The following is a 22,178-nucleotide window of genomic DNA, read 5'->3' on the forward strand; positions in this document are numbered from 1 at the left end:
TGTTTTCTGAAAATATAATGATTTTTGAAGAAAACTACCAAACATCAAGCCAATTCATTGATTGCAAGTGACTGAATAAAAAAATAACAGTGTTGGTCCGACAATCTGGGTGACCCTTACGCCTTAAATTGATGAGATGTGTGAATTTGGTTGCGTGTGATCTGTTTATTAAATGACATATTGTTGAAAACAGATAGCAGTCTGTTGTCGAAGAAACTGAGTGAAAAGAAATTTGAAAGGGTAACTAATCTTGTCGCTAGACAAAGAATGAGAGTTACTTGCCTTGGGAATTTGCTTGTGATGAACGTTTGTGCACAGCAGACCTAGATTCAGAAAACAACCAAACTCATGGATTTTATATGGAGATTCATGTGTTCAAGCCTGTAGTTGTTAATTTAAATGCGGTATGTTTGTATTGTTTGCTCCAGAGATGTATACTTCGTACATTAGAGCGTTCGGAACTTTTCAGTCGCAAAAGTAGTACCGACGCAGAACAGCTTCTCAACCCATTGCGCTATCGAGGATTCAGGCTGTTGCTGGGTCGTTATTTGTTTGGTTGCTGGGTGTTTATCGAAAAATAACTAGCTCTACACGTTTACAGAGGTAAAGAAGCAGAGGGGGGAATAAATACGGCTTCGTCACATTAGCAGACGAACGTAAGCATGCAAACCCATCCACGTCTCTTTGTCTGTTTGTGTATATGTCTGTCTCTATCTCTCACTCACACACACACACGCACGCACGCACGCACGCACGCACACACGCACTTACGCACGCACACATACACACACACACACACACACACGCACGCACGCACGCACACACACACACACACACACACACACACACACACACACACACACACACACACACACACACACACACACACACACACACAGTACGCACTCACGGATAATAGTGGGGACACATTCAAGTCATGATTGTAATAATTTACTTTTCGAAAATGTTTCAATCTTTACAAGCAACCTACATTACACGAGTACTTCACATACGCACAGTCAAACACAGATATACATACACTGCATCCGTTTTACATTCATATACATTGAGTGATGTACACATGCAACGTAACAATGATACTGTACAATAGGCTATAAGATGCCAGCAAACATGATTATGGCTTTAATTTGTATGTTATTTCTGTACATCGATACAGCAACATGTTGTTGCTTTTAGCTCCATATTTATCCAGCCTAGCAAACTAAATTTTAATCGTACTTGCCTGGCTTTCTGTTTCACATGTGTCTAGCCATAGACCAAATAGCCTGGACCGCCAACTCGTCACGTGACCCTTCGAGGTTACGACGCTCGACTTTCAGGGGCGCTTAGCGTCCGGTTTGAAAGGCCAGCGATTCGAAGACAGTGAAAAGAAAGCACGTTCCAGTTATTTGTGACAATGGGAGGTGACAATGAACTGGATTTTCCAAAACTCCAAACTAAACAACAAAACTCATCGAAAAACATGTTCCATATGCACTTTAGCTGAGTTTATTTTAGCATTTTCAGAACTTACCTCGGCAACTTCGTCCATGTTTACAATCGACACCGGATATGACATCCCCCTGATTTCTGAAAGGCCATGTAAGCGTAGGTTCCTAAATGCCGCGAGAGGCCGCTACCTCGTAATAGAGAGAAAGAGCGGAGAGAGAGCTAGTTGGCGGTCCAGGATAAAATGGTCTATGGTCTAGCTTAACAGAAGACATTTTTCTTTTTGACTGATCTTCTGTTTCATATTTTGTGAAGCTTCACAAAATAAAATAGAGCACATTTTACAGTCGGTTTCTTTATGTATGTCCTATTTTTGAGCTCAAAATGACGTTTGAATCATTAGTCTTAATCGTTTGGTTTATTTGTCTTTAAACTCCTTCCTCTCTCTCCAACTAGTCAATAAAGTACCCTTACCCTCATAATGTTTGAATTGTATGCGTAAACCTCAAAATTGCGCGGGAAAACAGTTTAAGACAGTACATTGTGTTGGACTTTTTCTGACATGTAAGTGATACATCAAGTTATTAGAACGGGTTTTTTTTTTCTCACAAAACAAGACATTCACAATTCACTTGTTGATTCTGGATGTTCATTGTTGGAAGTTTAGTAGTCTATTTGTTTTGGGTTTTAAGAGATACACTGTTAGTTGAATTTCTTCATTACAAAGAATAGTGCATTTCAAACCATACCTATTTGTTTCAATGTACGATGGAAAACTCTAAACTTTCACATCGCCATGAATACACTGGAAAGTCCAGGTATTTGTGAGTATTTCTGATTCCTAAAAAAAAAGAAAAAAGTAGATAATTAACAGAGATCTAAAATAGCATGTAATACCAACGTGATCAACACAAAATCATAAAAGAATATCCCTCTCCTCTGTCACTATTTATGGACGGAGGAACATAATAATATCGTCAACTGGGTCTATATAATACATCATATACAGTTTCAACATCGATACTCGCTGTCAATCAACCATAGACAATGTTTGCTGCATTAAAGTACGTATACGAACACAATACTCTCACTGACAGTTTCATGACACGTATAAACGTTTCTTTCACAAACCCAATACCAATAGTGCAATATATCACTATATCAGACAAAAAGTAATATTGTAACTCAAAGTTAAAATCGTTATTTTTGTATGTTTTATGTCCGTTTGTTTTATCTTCGCAATGTTACCTCATCCGTCTCGAAATGTTCCAAAGAATGACTATTCGTATATTTTTTCGAGCAAGTACAGATAGTTCTCCTTTTCAAGAAATTAACATAGATAGTTCGAAAACATTCTTTTTAAGACACATATCATGTGTGTATCTTAAGAAAATCCTAGCCAGATTAAATTCAGTTCATTACATTGCGAAGATGTTCACATTATTTTGACGTCATATCTGACAACATCCTTCTAGTTGTTATTCTCACTCCGAGCGAAACTGAAGGACCTTGATGACGTGTTTTCATCTCATTGTATTTGTCCTCTGTGCAATTGTTTTTTCTTCTGAAGAACACACGTGTGCTAGTATGACTGTCTCGATAGCTTAATCGCAGGTAAAGGAGACAAATTCTTTCAGACTCTCTTTTGTCACCTCTGAGTTTAACAAATGAGGTATGAACAGTAGTCCAAATGGCGTTTGAGAAGGTTAAAAAGTTACGAAATACTTGAAGTATGTGTGCCAACACAGCATTTTCATTTTCTGTAAATGTCATGGAAGTTTAAACAAAATAATAGTACCTATTACTGTTCGGCACAATTTTTTATCTATGAGATTTAATTCACTTCCACTTCTGACACCTCTTTTAAGTGATATTTTAATGCTAAAACAAAAATAATAAAGATCGTAGCCCTCACACTGAAGGTGCAGCAAAGAAGATGTAGCATTTCACGTTCCAGACATCAAACACGACCCACATCGTCAGGCATTTTTCTCCTTCTCTAAACTGAATAAAACATTTAAAAATGTTTGTTTTTTAAACGACTCGACTGCGAAGTTCAGTTGGTGTGGAAGTGTAAGCGCTAGTTGTACCTTTCTCTCAATAGGTTTGTCACAACAGCCCATAATTATGGGTCCTTTTCCGTTCATGTCATAGAGTCCAAAACCTAAGAGCTCTTTGGCGCCAGCCTTGATCAAAATCTGCTATGTGGGATCGTTTCACAACTTGGCAGAATGTGCAACAGTTCTCTCGTGGCGATCTTCCACCGGAGCAATGTCAGCACACAAAAGTTAGAAGAAATCACATGAACACAGCAATATCATTTTCGAAGCAGTCTTCACTCTAATTCTCTTTCTGGAGAACACTTCTCCTTTCCGGAGGGACAGTTGGAGAAATCCGTATATTAGACACGACTCGTGTCTCCTGCATCACGAACTGATCAAAACTAAAGCTTCAAGCCTTTTCCCCCTTAGCCTCAGCAGTGTCAGGTCACGAGAGGTAGTAATCGCTTGTGCGCAGGCATGTTCCCACTTAGCGTATGGACATGGTTTTACTCATCGGTCTCAAATAAAGTTCATCGTCACCTCATAGCATTTTGCAAGTCATATGCATTGTGTAAGTCATATTCATTTTTTTCACCGCACTGCTCATGAGAAGTTGGAAACGTTCCTGATGTCGAACCTGACCCTGGACTTCTGCTTGTCTTTGTTGTTGCCCTTGTGGAAGTTGATCAGCCTGCTCAGCCTTCTCTTGAACCTCTCCCCAGCTGACACGTCCTTCTTGGTAGGCACGGGCGGGCTGAATCGGGAGCTCACCTCCTCAGGATCGAAGGACACGGAGGACACCATCCTGTCCGGAGCGTTAGCACTGGGAGTGGCAAAGGAGATGGCGTCATCAAAATCAAGGTGCACTGACGAGGACCTGCTGGAGGTCGACGTCGAGGCCGAGTCCGATGACTCCGCAGACGACGTTGAAGACGTGTCGGAGTCCTTGTCCCGACGAGGTCCGTAGATGGTGGATCCCGTGTCGTTGGAGGTGCAGGTCAGGATGGACATCGTTGTCGTGTCCGACGACTCCTTCCTGCTGCTGCTGGAGCTGTTGCTGGAGTTCAGCTGCAGTGATGTCACTCCGGTGGGGTCGGACATGAGCTTGCCCTTGATGACGCGCACCATGATGAAGGGGAAGCTGACCACGATGATGAAGAAGACGGCGACGGTGGCGACGAAGAGAGACACGGGGACTGTGCTGCCCGTGGCTGCGGCTGAAGAAGACGACCCTTCGCCGTCCACGGCCTCATTGACCGGCACGTTGCGGAAGCTGTCCTTGTAATTGGCGTAGTAGTCACCCACCACCTGCACCCTCAGCGTGGTCGTCAGGAAGCGACGGGTCATCGAGTTCTCTTCCGCCTGAGGACAAGCACGTGAAAACCGTAAAGCAGGAGGATAGTAAGACGAATAGAATTAGGAGGTAAAGGCTGAGCAGAGAGAACGGGGATGGGGCGGGGTTTGGGGTCGGAAGGGTGTGTGTGGGGTGGGGGGACTAGGGGGGGGGGGGGGGAGTAGGTACATAAAGACAGTTTTAAATGACTGATATCCAGACAGGGCAAAGAGAACGAAAGAATAGCATGAGGAGATGGGGAGCGGGGATTTTTTTTTGTTGGGGGGGGGGTTTCTTCCTTACCCCCTCTCTACAAAACGGACAAGGGATATTAACTTGACCACTCACAATCTTTAAAGGGATAAGAGTCAAAATCAGAATGTCCGGAGACAACATACCTTGATGGTAACATGAATGGCGTCAATTTCCTTATTGCCAAAGGCCTTGATGACCCGGATCTTGCCCGTGACGGCGTCCATCTTGAAGTAAGCGCTGTACTTGTCCGGGGATACTGGCAACAACAAAATCATCACCGTTTAGAAGGAGGAAAAAGAAGAACAAGTCGCGTAAGGCGAAAATACAATATTTAGTCAAGTAGCTGTCGAACTCACAGAATGAAACTGAACGCAACGCAACGCAGCAAGACCGTATACTCGTAGCATCGTCACTCCACCGCCCGTGGCAAAGGCAGTGCCCGTGGAATTGACAAGAAGAGCGGGATATTCGTTGCGCTGAGAAGGATAGCACGCTTTTCTGTACCTCTCTTTGTTTTAACTTTCTGAGCGTGTTTTTAATCCAAACATATCATATCTATATGTTTTTGGAATCAGGAACCGACAAGGAATAAGATGAAAGTGTTTTTAAAACGATTTCGAAAAAAAAAATTGATAATAATTTTTATATATTTAATTTTCAGAGCTTGTTTTTAATCCGAATATAACATATTTATATGTTTTTGGAATCAGCAAATGATGGAGAATAAGATAAACGTAAATTTGGATCGTTTTATAATTTTTTTATTTTTTTTACAATTTTCAGATTTTTAATGACCAAAGTCATTAATTAATTTTTAAGCCACCAAGCTGAAATGCAATACCGAACCCCGGGCTTCGTCGAAGATTACTTGACCAAAATTTCAACCAATTTGGTTGAAAAATGAGGGCGTGACAGTGCCGCCTCAACTTTCACGAAAAGACGGATATGACGTCATCAAAGACATTTATCCAAAAAATGAAAAAAAACATTCGGGGATTTCATACCCAGGAACTCTCATGTCAAATTTCATAAAGATCGGTCCAGTAGTTTAGTCTGAATCGCTCTACACACACACACACACGCACAGACAGACAGACACACATACCCTCGTTTCGATTCCCCCTCGATGTTAAAATATTTAGTCAAAACTTGACTAAATATAAAAAAGGAGGAGAAAGACGAGCATAAAAAGAAAGAGAAGACGTGGAGGAGATTTTAGTGTTTGTGTGTGTAATTATTCGTCGTCGTTTTCAAACATTGCTGTATGTTACTAATTTCCTGTACGGTATCCCTTTAACTAGTTTTTGTGGGGGTTAGGTGGAAATAAAGACAAGGAGAAGTAGTTTGATATTGAGATATGGGCCGGCATTAATCCAGTAATGATAATATTATGTAAAGTAGTTCTAAGTCACCAGGGAAAAGACAGTTGTCAACATCAATAGAATAGCATTTAAACTAAAGTAGTTTCAAGTCATTATTGCATAGTTGTTGAAGCATTCCCGTCATCAAAACCCCATTTGCAGTGTTTTATGGGTTGAGTACTGGAAACTCCAATGCAAAAAATATGTGCCCATCTACAAAGCGACAGACCCTGCTGACAGAATACGAAAGAACTGTTGTCCTGGTCTTTTTTTTCTTCTCTTTTTCTTTTCTTTTGTATAGAGCTTAAAACTAAAATATGACTGGATACCACGGACCGAATCTAAATCATTCTTTATTTGGGGATTACTGTTACATGAAGATACTGAGATAGAGTGTATGTGTAGTTCGACAGTCTTAGAAGCATTTAACTTGTTTTACAACTGTCAATAGTTACATAGAATGCATTAGATTTGGAGCGGTAAAGATTGTTATCCTTAGAGATTACCCTTCATAGATTTTTTAGAGAGGATAATAGAGGCATTGCATTTTCTACTCTTAGCTTTAAAGTACAACAAGTGCCATTAGAGGTTTACAATGAATTGATAATGAAAAGTGGTTGTCATTGAGTGCTTCTGTGTCTCTGTGTGTCGATGCGTGTCTCTGTGTGTGCGCGCGCGAGCGTGTACGTGTGTATGTGTATGTGTGTTTGTTTGTGTGTGTGTGTGTGTGTGTGTGTATGTATGTACGTCTGTGTGTGTGAGAGAGAGAGAGAGAGAGAGAGAGAGAGAGAGAGAGAGAGAGAGAGAGAGAGAGAGAGAGAGAGAGAGAGAGAGAGAGAGAGTTCCAGCTGTGTGTCTTGTCTGTGTCTGGTTGATATGCATACATTTGCAGGGTCCTTGTTTGTCGTCTGCAGTCGGCTTAAATTTATTTTAAATCAGCAACACACTGTTGTCATTGGTTTGAAAATACATATGAAGTAACTTAGGTAACACTGATACCTTTATATTAATACAATACAATATTTTTGTCACAGATACACCTTGGCCGTTGAGAGAAGGACGTCGATAATGCGAGTCTGTGAACGGAATAGGGGGAACAACTGTTTTTACACAAAACTAAACTGAGGAAGAGTTTCTCCCCTTGTACAATGATCGCTGCCAGGCGAAGCCTTGTAGCAGTAACCCTTGGCATGCAATTATTTAAAACGAGAAACAGATGGACATCTTCCAGCAGAATATAGGAATATGGATCTACACACACACACACACACGCACGCACGCACGCTTGCACACACACACACACACACACACACACACACACACACACACACACACACACACACACACACACACACACACACATACACACACACACACACACACTGTGTACCAAAAGCACTAAAAGCACTACCTTTGACGACGTAATAAAGGATGGTGTTGTTCATAGAATCCTTGTCCTCGGCTTTGATGGGCCCTGGCCACACTCTCAGCTCTCCCTGTGTGGAAAAACAAAACAACACTTAGACTATAAATAAAGAGAGTTAGGCTAAATTCACATGCACTCCTTTTATGCAGTAACAGTGAGGCCTGTTGCGATGCTACAGTTCCCAGTCGTTCCGTGCTGGTCGTCATGCATGTATGTCTGTCAGTAAGTCTGCATGTCCTTCCGTCAGTCGTCTGACGGTGTGTATATTTATGAAAATTAATAAGTACGACTCTAAGTCTGAGTCTGAATCTCTCCCCGTTAGTCAATATGTCTGTCGGTGGGTCTGCCTTCCCCCACCTACCCCCCCCCCCCCCCCCACCCCCCACCCCCCTCCCCCCCCCACCCTCTCTCTTTCTTTCTTTCTCTCTCTCTCTCTCTCTCTCTCTCTCTCTGTCTCTCTCTAATTAGTTAGTTAGTTGTTGCTTTTTGGGTCCAGCGGATCTTATAAGCCAAATCAGGACCCCTCTCTCTCTCTCTCTCTCTCTCTCTCTCTCTCTCTCTCTCTCTCTCTCTCTCTCTCTCTCTCTCTCTCTCTAATCGCCCGCATTTGTTAGTGAATGGTCCTATGTGTTTTTTTCATACCGTGAATGATTTCTGGGCCACTGTCTCGTACAGGGGCGTGGTGCAGTGACCATCAATCAGCGGACAGTCCGCGTAGACAAAGGCCGGACCCTGGTCATCGCTGTCGCTGACGTTCACCTGTAGCGTTGTGAAGGCCTTGCGCTGTTCGGGGTGGCCATTGTCCTGTTCACAAACATCATAACACATTGGTCATTTTGAGAATTCCAAGCATTGCCGTCTGTGCAAAAAGATAATTGAAGACGGGGCTGGACCTAGACTAAGTGTATTCGAGGGATGGGCTTCACACACGACGAAGGGGTAGTGTGTGTGTGTGTGTATGTGTGGGGGGGTCGTTTGGTGGGGGGGGGGGGGCAAGAACCCCCCTCCCCATAAGCTGTACAACTTTACCATTTGCAAGGGGTAAATTGCGAACTCTACTTGAGAAAAAAATTTAAAATAATTGCCGTGTAGTAGGAGGAGGGGGGGGTGTGCTTTCGGAACTCAAGAACGCCCCCTCAAATCCAACCCTGACATAGTTGATTGCCTTTGTCTCTGACTGAATGACGAGGGAGATACGAAAGGTGGACGAAAAGTAACATGTGCACACTTTTACATATACTTCCCTTAGCATGTACACGATTATGTGCACTACCACTGACAGATATGTGCATATGTGACCCTCCACCACGAAATGAGTCGCATGTCACCTCGCGCGGTTCTGCGCTAGGCTTAACAAAAATCCGGGGAGTGTCTGGTAACAGTGTGAGGGTCACCTTAGTCACAGGTATATAACTCAAACACTTTTCGTTCTTTTCTAAAACGGGTTTCACCACTGGATAGAGCATAACAAACTCTTTAGAAAAATGTAAAAATATGAAAATCATGCAAAGGTGACATGCGACTCATTCCGTGGTGGAGGGTCACATAATTATGTTCACATGGGATAAGAGCATATCCTTCAATGTTGACACACACCAAATATCTACAGCCTGGCTGCTTTGTGTGCAGAGTGTGGATTTTTCGCTGAATTACTTTTGCTGGTTGACACAAGTGGAAGCTATGAAGTTAATTCAGCCAACAATTCCACTCTTCGCAGAAAGGAAGAAAACTAGATTTTAAGTAGATGTCTCCGTGGAATGTTGTTTTTATCTAACGTGAAAGCCTGCGCAGATCAACGTTGATGTAGACATTTGCAAACTAAGGCGACGTTTTCCAAATAGTACACCTACACATGGCTTGCTTTGGGAAAACGGGAACGATTTTGGTTGTCCATTTAGCGAAATTAGAAACAGCAATGCACCCACCATCGCAGTCAGGTTGAGCAAGAAGAAGGATCGACCGTTAAGTCTCATTTGGTCAAAGTCCAGCTGTCGTCTGACCACCAGTTCTTTGCCAGTGCCAGCTACTGTGAAAAAGTCGAAGCCGTCATTCTGAAAACGACACATCATTGCAGACTGTTAGTCATAGTAGACATTTTAAAACTGTTTGAACTTACACACGACTAACAGTATATAACCACTACAGAAAGAAAGAACGGGGGAGGGGGCGGGAGGGGGGGGGGAAGGGATGTGAAGGTCAAGTAGAATTAGAAGACTCAAATGTTAAATTACTTTCAACTGTCATATTAGGATTAAGCGCTTTTCATATCATCTCCTGCATTATTTCCCTTTCCTGTTCCATGCCTTCTGTTTGCTGTCTTACTTTTTTTCAATGTCTGCTCTTAGTCAATTTGATCATTAATCTTTGCCATATTTCGTTAAAGAAGACAAATCTGGTCAAAATAGCGAGACGCCCCTGTATTAAAATGTTAAAGGGCTAAAACTATGGCACTTCATAATGTTAAAACTCATCATCACAAAACAAGAATTGTAGTTTATTTGAAAGTGTTATTATTGACAAAGCAAATTAGTGTATTTAAAAATGATTGATTGAAGCTGTTTGGTTACCTCTATGTCCTCGTGCGGAGCTATTTCATACGATGTGATGTAACCGGACACGTCAGGATCAATGGCGTAACCGTCCAGCTGTATGATGGTCGTCCCTGGTGACGTGTTCTGGAAAAAGCAAATACAAAGCGAAAGATGAATAAAAGTACAACTTCTACGGCTACATTGAGTGCTTCTTCATGTTAACTCATGAGAAGTTAGAAAGAAGAAGATAAATGCACATTTATGTCACATTTAAACCAGGTCTGATACATTGCTGACTTTATTTTTACAAAACACATAATTATCAAGATAGAAGTACATGCAACGCATTGCCAACGAACAAAGCAACCAGTTACAACTACATCTGCCGCTTCATGACCAAAAACAAAACAAAAACACGAGCCTTTAGTTCAGTTAAAGTAAAAGATAAGCACCTCCAAACACCGACAACAGAAATTCATGGAGAGAGACAAAAAACAAGCGGGGAACCATGTCCCAGACAGAAGCTGCTAATATAACCTACTTAAAAGAAAGCCGGTGTTATTGTAAACTAAACCACTGCTTACGGCAAGTTAGCCAACAGCTAACCAACACCGAGGTGTTTTGAACACACATACAGCAAATCTTCACCATCAATCTACTGTAACCAGCACTGACCTCATTGACAGTGATGGTGGTTGCACGGTCAGGGTGAAACACGGGGTCGTTGTCGTTGATGTCCATCAAAACGATTGACTGCTTGAACTGCAACAACACTTGTACTGTTAGCGGGCACATTTTCAAGGACACGTGCGATCACCGAAGAAGAACAGGGTGGCATTTCCCAGCAAGCTAATCCTGTCCTTAAATGCCTTACCGCTGTCTTGAAAGTGTCATGCATGAGTCGAGCTTGTTGCTTGCTCAACATGCATTATTTTCAGTTCATCAGATAAGTGTTACAACGCTGAAATCGTTAAGACAAAGAAGCCAAGCTAATGAAAAGAAGACACAAAACTTAACACAGACAACAAACAAAGCCGTGTGTGTCTTGATATCAAAGAAAAAGTTATTATGTACAAAAAGCGTCTGCAAGAACTTAAGTGACGCAGAATTCTGGAAGTCAAATATTTGCCTTATAAATCTGCTTCTTTTGCAGACGATTGCCCGGATGGGGTTATCCTTGATGATACTGGCCTTCGGCATTATTCCAAGAATTGTATTTTTATTTAAATGTAGTTTACCATCATGATTTGTGTATACGCAACATTTTCCATTATAACAAAAATACATCCATGAGTTCATCCTGAAACGAAAACATTATAAAGTTGTCATCTTCATGCAAATTCATTGTACGTTGATACAAATTTATGTGAGACTTACCACGTGTTTCCATCCGTCGAAGGAACACTCCAGTGTAAAGGGAAGAGACACGTGCATGGAACTCTGTTAAACATACACTGATTAGTACATAGCATAATACCGAAGATCTTTAAAACCAACACTGCTGGCCAAAAAGAGTAGGTCGTGTAACCATGTGTGAAAATGTTGTCATCGTGTGTAGCTTCTGAATTACAAGGTCTCACCAAGCTCGTTTGATATGATTGAAGTCAGATTCTACACATTTGTCAGTGCAATGCTTTCAGGAATAAATGAATTAATATAGGAACGGTGAATGTATAAATGAATGAATTAACAGTGGATGCATGAATGAATGATGTAACAGTGAATGTATGAATAATAAAAAAAACATTCATCCAATCAGTTAACTTAGCAACAATGCATCAACGGACAACCACATAAAACACGACGCAAATATGCCCTTCAAAAAGAGAAGGGAGAAATTCCAAATGTATCATAATAGAATAAATAACTACTTCAATCAGGGTTATTATCCAGAGCTGTGTTCCAAAGGTAACAACGCTACCAAGGAGTTTAACTGAGACATGTCAACCATACAAATTGATTTCATTAATAAATACTGGTTCCACATAATATATCCTTGGCCTGCATAGAAAGAATTAGAAAGGCTCGAACATTTTGTTTGACTGCGTTCAGTAAATGACAAGGGTTTCAAAGAACATCACCTTCGTAAAGATGAAAATCAAAGGGTGTGATATGGATTTGAATACTAACAATTAAAAAAAGACACAAATATATTACTTTGTTTGTTGTTGTCTGCATGCCTGTATCATTATTAGACCAGAGTATTACTGAATAAAAGTTAATAGAATACATTCTAACGTTTAGTTGCCATTCAATATACGTTATAATCATTTAAAGGACTGAGCATGCATGTCACAAAAGGGTACACAGCTCTGGCGAATAACTGTGATCAAAGTCGAGTTTATTCACCAAAACAAGTTTATCGATAAAATTAGCTTCTTTTTTTTTTTAAAGAAATTTGGTTCCAAAAACATTGTTTAAACACAGGGCAGAAACGCTCTGGAAGAAACACTGACAACACAGAATGATCCAATAATGTTATTGTATGGGCAGGCTTTCCCATGAAAACCAGCTTGAACAGATAAGTTACACAACTGTAGGGACAACCAGGTCGTTTTGAAAAAGAGCGTAGTTACAAAAGCGCAAGAACTCTCAAACGATTTTCAATACAAACAACTAATTTTGTGTAGATGCATGTATTGTGCGAATATCAGTCGACAGATAAGCCTATTCTGTTTTGTTCTATTATCAAACATGTAAGCCTGGTCGTGACAATACGATCTAATTTGCAGCATGGCTCAGTCCGTCAGATGAAACATCCGTACGAAGATCATCATCACCTGTTTCTGAAAACTCATTTTTGAAAGAGTTTTAAATAATACCTTTGTTTTTGCGCTTTGTTTGTTTGTTTGTTTGTTTGTTTGTTTGTTTGTTTGTGTGTGTGTGTGTGTGTGTGTGTGTGTGTGTGTGTGTGTGTGTGTGTGTGTGTGTGTGTGTGTGTGTGTATGTGTGTGTGTGTGTGTGTGTGTGTGTGTGTGTGCATATGTGTGTGTGTGTGTGTTTTTGCTTGTTTTTTGTTTGTTTTTGGTTATTGGCAAAAGCAACATGTTTTCTCTTAGAGGTGATTGACGCTTTCGTTGTTGTATTTGACGTTTCTATTCGCTCTCATTAACGGAACTTTTCCTCAATGTATGCATGAAACTAAAGCACTGGAGTTGTAATTGTTTTAATCTAAACTACATACACCTGCATGTTTTCAGTTCTCACACACATGCTATACCTTTTCGGTGCTGAGCTTTTCGAGGTCCGGAGTCTTGGTGAAGTAAAAGATAACAGCATCCTCAGTGGCGTTCAACTCGATGTAACCTTTGGGACCGTCCTCTCGAAATGACCAGTGCTCGCCAGATTCACGCTGTAACCTCATGATCACTGTGCCTGTAGAATGAACAATTACGTTAGAGGCGCCATAAGTCATTAAGCTCCTACATTTCAGAAGAAACCTAAGCCAGAACGCACAGAATTGTTACCTAAAGGGTGCACAAAGGCAACTGATAAAAATGAAAGTGATCGCAGTAGCAATGATGCTTAGCAATTATTGAAACTGAGAAAAACCTGAAAAGCGCGTGACAGCTGTGTCATTGCAGTAGCAATGATGCATAGAAATGATTGAAACAGATGAAAAACCGGAAAAACGCGCGACAGCTATATCATAAAAGGGGAGGGGTAAGAAGAGGTGGGAGGAGAGATATTTGGATTAATATAAAACATTTTCTTAAAATGAAAACAACAGCCGACAGAAACATGCATAAAGCATTGCTATACCTGGACAACATAGCGGGGGGGGGGGGGGGGTAGGGAGGGGGGTAGGGAGGGGGGGTAGGGGAGTAGGTGTTGTGCAACAACTCCAGAAGGTTATGACTTACAAGAGACAATAAAAGAATATTTTCATAAAACAAATATTGAAAAGATGATAAATGCAGGGCGTTATCGTATAAAGCTTGACCAGCTGCAGCCATAGAGAATACTACATGGCTTGCTGTGTCGTACCAGATTTACACGAGTTGTTTTTTTTAAATATTGAACTGCGAGCGAAAGCGAGCTGTTCACAATTTGAAAAAGCAACGAGTGTAAATCTGGTACGACACAGCAAGCCATGTAGTATTCTGTTTATCCTACATACTGTACTTACGTGTATTTTACTGAAAATGTCCTGCATTTGAGGCAGCTAAATTGAAGACGCTTGTTTTGGAACCTCGATCTCTTCTAAAGCCTCGTGCAATCTATTACGTCAAAGCAAAGAAACGTCACTCTGAAAGTGTGGCGTGACGTGTTAGTTCTAAAGATTCATCGAGGGTAATTAGCGAGCGCAATTTGTGTTTCTATAATGACGTTTGTCTCGGTGACTTTGGCATCATAAGCAGTGGAAAAACAGGTCTCTGCCAGACTTGCTTGACATGACCTCATTTACATGATATACACACGTGTGATTTGAACGATTATTATCTCACGGGTGTCTCTCTCACGTATGTAGGATAAATGCAATTAGTACACGTCCCCTGGCGAATGTAACTCCAAACAATATACCATATAGACGCTGTATCGTAACTGATACGCACCTGCAACGATTTATTAAAAAATGTCCCACAACTTCAAGTCTAAATGTAGAATCAGTGTAGATATAGCGCATTCGAGCCTACTCTTCAGTGTCAAAAGCCCGATTCCTCGTCGCCACTTTTCAAATCCTAGCGGAATCCATACGTCTCGCAGACGAAACTTTTTGGATTTTACAATGGAACCCCGATTCCAGCAAATGTCAATGAGTTCTATACTTCCCGTCAAAGCAAAAGAACTAGGTAGATACATTCAAGTGCAGATCTCTGTGGTGATACCGTTTATTGTACAACCAGATATATGACTGGAAAGGCCATCCCTTCCTCTACCATATTCAGCAAACAGATTGATTTTTCATAGGATAGTGTCTAAGCAGAATTCACAAAAGCAATATTCCCGCTCTAAAATCGACAACAAAATCAAAGCAGTTCAAACGGAACACGTTTAGTACGTCATTAAAATAAAATCAAATTTACATCCAAAACAGTCAGTTTTGACCAACTTTCTTGACTAACATTGACGTCATGGCATGCTGAACAGTGTAGGTGTCATTCCTCTAAGAAGCCATTAAAATCGGGGTTTGAATCCGTGTAAGTGTAATGAGACAAAACTTGCTTTTGGGAATATAAGTTTTAGAGGTGTCTGAGTTGTAGGTTCCACTGTCGATACTATCTCATGTAGAATTAATCTGTTTGCTGAATATGGTAGGAGAATAGATGGCCTTCCAGTCATTTAACTGGTTTTACAATAAACGGCCTCAAAACACAAATATCTTCACACAAACGCATCTGTCTAGATTTTTAGTTGTGTTTTTTTTATGACGGGTAGTATAGTGTTGTCAGGGGCAAAGACGTATCAAGAAGCATTAGTGAACGCGCGGTGCACCAATAATCTGCATTGTCTGTGTAGACTACCTATTCATAGTGCTTTGCTTGGAATAATCGACATTTTCAACCACTAACTATTGCATAGTTGAGGTATTCCTGGTGTGAGATGTCATTATTCCAAACCTACATCCGAACTCTCTACCTCATAGGGCGATTTGACGGGTAAGAATCTTTTAAACTTGCAATACTGACGTATGAGAACAGACAAATCTATGGAAACTAAACTCAGCACGACAAGAACAGCACAGTGAAAGTAGATGGACACGTTCAAAAACAAGTAGAATAACAATAACAATGAGAGTTAGATAAACAAAACAAAAATGACCATGTTGTATGTTTAAGTGCATCATCCAACAAGTAGTCTTCGTTCCTCATGTTCTCTGTCGACGAACCATTTTCAACCGGTTGCTTCCCTTTCATTCATCAACCGAGCATAGGGCGTCCTCGCACGAAAAGAAACCTTCAAAATCTCCAAGCTGGAGGGAATACTGGGTTGGGAAATCATTTTTGTAAAATGACGCCAGTGCTATTCGGTGATTGGTCAATGCGTTTCGGGGACAGGAGCGTTACCATTATTTCGGTTATGCTTGATGTCAATGCCACTTGCTGTCCAGACTGATACAAAGTTAACGGAAGAATAGGGAAAGCTATCAAGTTGACGCACCTCGAACAGTGAGATTGATAGAGCGTACAGCACACAAACATGAACGGAGCGACGAGTCGGGAACCGACGAGTCGGGTACGCACACTACATGCTCGAGAACTCACGAGTAACTCTCAAATTATAAATGTACTTTTTTTTTACTTGGATTTACAGTTAGTTCTGTTAGCGCAGTCGGTAGCGCTCCGGAGCGCTAGTCCTGTAAGGTCGAGTTCAAATCCCTCGGCAATCCAAGACCCTTTTTTTGTGTAATCTTTCTTTCTTTTTTTCTTTTCTTTGTTTTAACCCTTATCATACCCAACATGTATCACCCTACTGCAGTGAATATAAATGCATCATCTTACTTTTAAGAAGTTCTGTAATATGCAACAAGGTTCCGCATGATTTTTGCACTGGTAAGTTACGTCCCTTTAACAGTTTCCCAGAATTCACCATTCTAATTTAAGTAACACAAATCATTTCATAGAAAAAGCCCAAAGGGCGCATGTATCAACGCGGTCGACTGCAGCCATGGGTTGATATCGACTTGTAGATAATGCACTTGTGGTAATACTGATTGTGCGTTGTTTTCAGAACTACAACTTGCAATAAGTGTAAACAAAATATGTTTTAAAATCAAAGCAGACTTACCAGCAGGGACGTTTTCTTTAACAGAGATGATAGACGTGTTCACATCACAGGCACCTTTCACTGAAACAGACAAAAGGGAGAACAGGCTGTTTCAGACATTGGCATACTTGCAACAATCTAAAAACGCAACCCTAATTGTTGCATGAAGTCTTTTGTCCTGAATAATGAGTCGAGTTTTAGGCTGACAATACTTTCCGTTATTGTAAAATCAATGTGACAGGGGAGGCTACCGCTCCTTTCACAGCAGACTCTGCACCCGAGTTGTTGGCCTTTAAAGTCAACACCCGTGGTTTGTGGAAATCTGTTTGTGATAGGGTGTGGTAGTTTCCGATTGTCTGTATGTTCATGGAAACCTTCGGGTTTGCATAACAGTTTTTATAGGGCTAAGAAATTAGCCCTAAAATTTTCAAACCTGTTTGATTGCACTTCGCTTCCCGAGGTGATCGTAGTGTTTCGGCACACGGTTACATCTGGCGCTTGCGAGCAGGGATGGGACTCGGCATGATATGTTCAGGTAATGGCATAATATGACCACTGAACATGTTCGTACTGTTCCCATTCTGCGAACTTGGGATGGACAGTGGTCTCCCGGTTCGGAACTTCGGGACGAAGTTCATTTCAAACGGGGGCGATTGTGACAGGGGAGGCTACCGCTCCTTTCACAGCAGACTCTGCACCCGAGTTGTTGGCCTTTAAAGTCAACACCCGTGGTTTGTGGAAATCTGTTTGTGATAGGGTGTGGTAGTTTCCGATTGTCTGTATGTTCATGGAAACCTTCGGGTTTGCATAACAGTTTTTATAGGGCTAAGAAATTAGCCCTAAAATTTTCAAACCTGTTTGATTGCACTTCGCTTCCCGAGGTGATCGTAGTGTTTCGGCACACGGTTACATCAACATTGACAAATTTGAGTTTTAACCTTAAATCAAAAATTGTACAGTGGAACATATGAGTTTCTGTGTAGGTCAATGATTTAGATAACGTAAGAGGAATACGATTTTGCCCTGTGAAATCCTGGTCAGGTCAACGCTGGATGTGCCCCCCTCCCCCCTAACACATTTATAAAAAAAACACGTTCTGATGTGTACAACAACAACAAAGGGGAGGGGGGGCATTTTTATTTAGATAACAAAAATATAGAACCCGTTCTGTCCAATACTAATTATGTTCCCAGTAACCGTTTTCTGGCAAAATAGAAAATTTACTAAAATATGCTAAACAATATGAAACATTTACAAGAATATTGACAAACAGACTTATAACACGATTGTTTATATACAACAAAGCCAATGATAAAAAACAGGAATTTATTTTTTGAAAATAGTTCACAGCGTAGACAAATCCAAGTACTTGTAAGAGTCAGCGTTGGACAAGCAGAAGTGTTCCTCGAAAAAAGGCTGGTTATATAATATACCTTTCCTTTTCTTGGTTTAGGAGGAAATTACAACAAAATAGTGTTCGTTCATCCTAACGGTGCCCCTGCTGGTTTGCTTAGATGCCCCCTTCCTAGTTATTTATTTCTCTACGATGTGAGTTGCTGAAAGTTTGTCCAGTTTATGTTGTAGCTTGTGAAATACACAGGCTTGAAAAGTGGGGTTGTGAAATACCAAAACGAAATAAGCGGCGGGGGGCGCCCGTGATATATTTGCCACAGGAACTGATACTAACGCAATCATAATCTGGTGTGTTTTCTTTGTAATCAAGTCATTAGTGCAACTTTGCCATATCATCTTTCTCTCTTAGATTACAATGAATAGATCCATAAAAAGTGAATTAATCTATAGATAAACAGAAAAAAACAATCAATGAATCAATGAATCGATCAATCAACAACAAAAACAATCAATCAATCAATCAAACAAATAATCAATCAACCAGCTAACCAAACAACCAATCAGTCAATCAACACATAAACACAAAGACACATAAACGAGTTTAAATAAACAAATAAGCGTAAATACATTTATTGGGTTGGGTTTGGAAGTGACGGTTTCAATAAATGTCATAAAGGGTCTCTCGAGCAAAGTTTGGTCTCTTTTTCTTACATGTTTATTTTGTGGGGCTACTTCTAGGGAGTTTGTGCAGCACCTTGGTTTGCAGCGTGCATGCTTGCTTTTTTCTTTATCTGTTTCTTACGTTTCTGTTTCTATACTGCAGATGTGTCTGAGTAGTTCGGTTTTCGGTCTAGTATTATTATCAATCAATCGCAAGATACAGGTCTCTTTTAATCTGCTCCTTTCAGCTTGGCTGACAACCATACTCATTCCCTTTCTTCGCACACTGTACTTCTCTGGTTTTGCTTTGACCTTACATTTGTATGTCAACTGTGATTTTCTCACTGTGCCAGCTAACGACACTGAATTAATATAACCACAGCTCGTATCGATACCTGCCGGATTTATTAGAGACACGACATCAGTCAACATTAATGCCGTCTCCGTTTCTCGCTTCTCTTCTCCCTCTTTTGCAAAACAGCAAAACAAACTGCAGAGAGAGAGAGAAAAAAAAAGTAACAGAAAAGCTCAACGTGTATGCAACCCGTTGCCAAACTCCACTGGGGCCGAACATTCCCCCAACATTCTACTCAATTATCGCCATGTTGTTTATGCTCGTCCCTCGCATACCCTCACGTGTGAAAATCAACATCTCGCGAGACTTGGCTCAGAACGAGGCAGACGTGGAGCACGTGATCCAAGGTCGGCACAATTTCATATTTGTGTCAACATTCTTTGTTGTATTATCAGCTGGCTGTCCGGCCAGGGAGTCAACTTAGGATTAAACTCCCAAATCCGCCAGGATTCTGTTGGATCTTGCTTTTGGCTGAAACTCTCTCACCCTCTGTCTCTCTGTCTCTTTTTTCTCTCTCTACCTCTCTCTCTGTTGCTCTTTCTCTCTGTGTTTGTCTCAGTCTCTCTCTTTCTATTTGTCGCTCTTTCTCGCTGTGTTTGTCTCTGTCTCTCTTTCTCACTGTGTGTGTGTGTGTGTGTGTGTGTGTGTGTGTTTGTGTGTATGTGTGTAGGTGTGTGTGTGTGTGTGTGTTCGCACGCGTGTGTGTGAGTGTGTGTGTGTGTGTGTGTGTGTGTGTGTGTGTGTGCGTGTGTGTGTGTGTGTGTGTGTGTGTCTATCTCTCTTTCTCTCTACCCCCCCCCCCCCCCTGTGCCTTTTTCTTAAGTTGTGCTGTTGGTTCTTTTCCCTTACGTCATTCCCTGTTGGTTTTTTTCTTTTATTGTAGGAAAAGGAGGAGGCGGAACACACAGGGCTTACTTCTTATTAGTAAAGTTGAAACATTTCTATCTGGTGGTCTCGTTGCCAAACATGCAAGTTCAATTTACGTCAGAAAGAATACAACGCTTTTGAGATTGATAAATGTTGTTTACTTGTAATGGTTAGTGTGTTGTATACGCCTTCATCACGTGTAAACCGTCATCTAAATCCCAACAGACCTGCCCAGGCTTTTACATTCTTCAAGAGCATCCTGCGACTTGGCAGTTTTATATGCAGTGGTCCGTTTTTGGCTGAATTATTTGTTCACATTGACATAGATGTCAGTCACAAAATTCATTCGTTAAAAAGTGTTTGGTATGCGTAAAAAGCATCTAGGCCGAAAAGGTTTGCATGTGTCTTTCTTCTTCTTCTTCAGCGTTCCAGAATGTTTCTGGTTACGTGTGAGCTCGTTTGCCCATTTGGGTTCCCCAAACTATACTATGAGAGCATAGTCAGCTTCACTCCGCTTTCGTTGAGTAGGCATGCTGGGTATTTTCGTGTTTCCATAACCCACCGAACTCCGACATGGATTATAGGATCTTGTCCGTGCGCACTTGGTCTTGTGCTTGCGTGTACACACGAAGGGGGTTAAGTCACTAGCAGGTCTGCACATAAGTTGACCTGGGAGATCGGAAAAATCTCCACTCTTAACCCACCAGGCGGCAGCGACCGGGATTCGAACTCACGACCTCCCGATTTGGAGGCCGACGTCTTACCACCACGCCACTGTGCCCGTCTTTGCATGTGTCTAAGAAGAAGGATGATCTTATTCCATGTAAAAGCCTGGACATAGCTTTGCTGATGTAAATGATGGTTTATTACGAGAAGGAAGGTACGAGGTATTATGCAACCAAAATAACCAAACTGCTTTTACAGATGTCTCAGGACACTGATAATTAAAAAAAAAAATCATTTAAAAGGCCAAACCTTTAATCTTTTTTACTTTTTCAGAGATTACTTCATTAATCTTTAACGTCATAAAACGATATGGTTTCAAAATACGTTACGTTGTGGCGTGCTTCAAAACGGGGTCTTATAACAAGCACGATGAAAATATCTACGTCTTTGCAAGACAGAAGCTGGGCCATGGTGCAATGAAAATATCTACGTCTTTGCAAGACAGAAGCTGGGCCATGGTGCAATGAAAATATCTACGTCTTTGCAAGACAGAAGCTGGGCCATGGTGCAATGAAAATATCTACGTCTTTGCAAGACAGAAGCTGGGGCATGGTGTAATGAAAATTGCTACAGCGTTTAAGAAGGTTACATAGATATAAGACGCTTGAAATTCTGCAATCCGACAAAGGAAATGAGAATTCAAAACAAGTCTGACAAGCCAAAGCGACTTCAAATGAAAGTAATGTAGCTGCTGTGTACAAGCTTGTGAAGGCAGATGTAACCATGTTGATATGAGAATAAAAGTGCAAGACTTTAAAGTTAGTACACCTAAGGTTCCATTTAGGGAACGTTTTCAAACGAAATAGACCATAAAAAAGTTCAAGGGACATTCACTCAACTGTAATTTAGAACAATCTGCAATAAGAAGCTCTTAAATGCTCCGCAACAATGCTAAATAATTAAATGAATTATAATCAGAGAGCGGTTTGCTTCTTCCACTCTCCTGTGTCAGGACTCCCGACTTCCGTTCGTCACCATATTGTATTTGGTCCTGACAGATATGCATTTGCCAACGCAGATGAAAAACGATGGATTGAGGAAGTCAAACGCATGCACCGTCCGTGCTAAACTTTCTTTCTGTCTTTATTTGGTGTTTAACGTCGTTTTCAACC

At 41.1% G+C, this 22,178-nt stretch overlaps 1 protein-coding gene across 1 annotated transcript; it reads right to left on the reverse strand.

The window, feature by feature from the left end:
- Positions 1 to 3,915: 3,915 nt before the first annotated feature.
- LOC138952505 (protocadherin gamma-B7-like) lies at positions 3,916 to 21,132 on the reverse strand. Its single transcript, XM_070324194.1, has 11 exons — positions 21,075 to 21,132; positions 17,127 to 17,186; positions 13,618 to 13,772; positions 11,775 to 11,837; positions 11,073 to 11,159; positions 10,434 to 10,541; positions 9,792 to 9,917; positions 8,509 to 8,670; positions 7,852 to 7,936; positions 5,223 to 5,335; positions 3,916 to 4,853 (listed from the first exon to the last, which is right to left on the reverse strand). Exons 1-11 carry the CDS (start codon positions 21,130 to 21,132, stop codon positions 4,095 to 4,097), a joined length of 1,776 nt encoding a protein of 591 aa, XP_070180295.1. The 3' UTR covers positions 3,916 to 4,094.
- Positions 21,133 to 22,178: the final 1,046 nt, after the last annotated feature.

The sequence above is a fragment of the Littorina saxatilis genome, linkage group LG2, assembly GCF_037325665.1.
Source record: "Littorina saxatilis isolate snail1 linkage group LG2, US_GU_Lsax_2.0, whole genome shotgun sequence".
Classification (NCBI taxonomy): Eukaryota; Metazoa; Mollusca; class Gastropoda; order Littorinimorpha; family Littorinidae; genus Littorina; species Littorina saxatilis.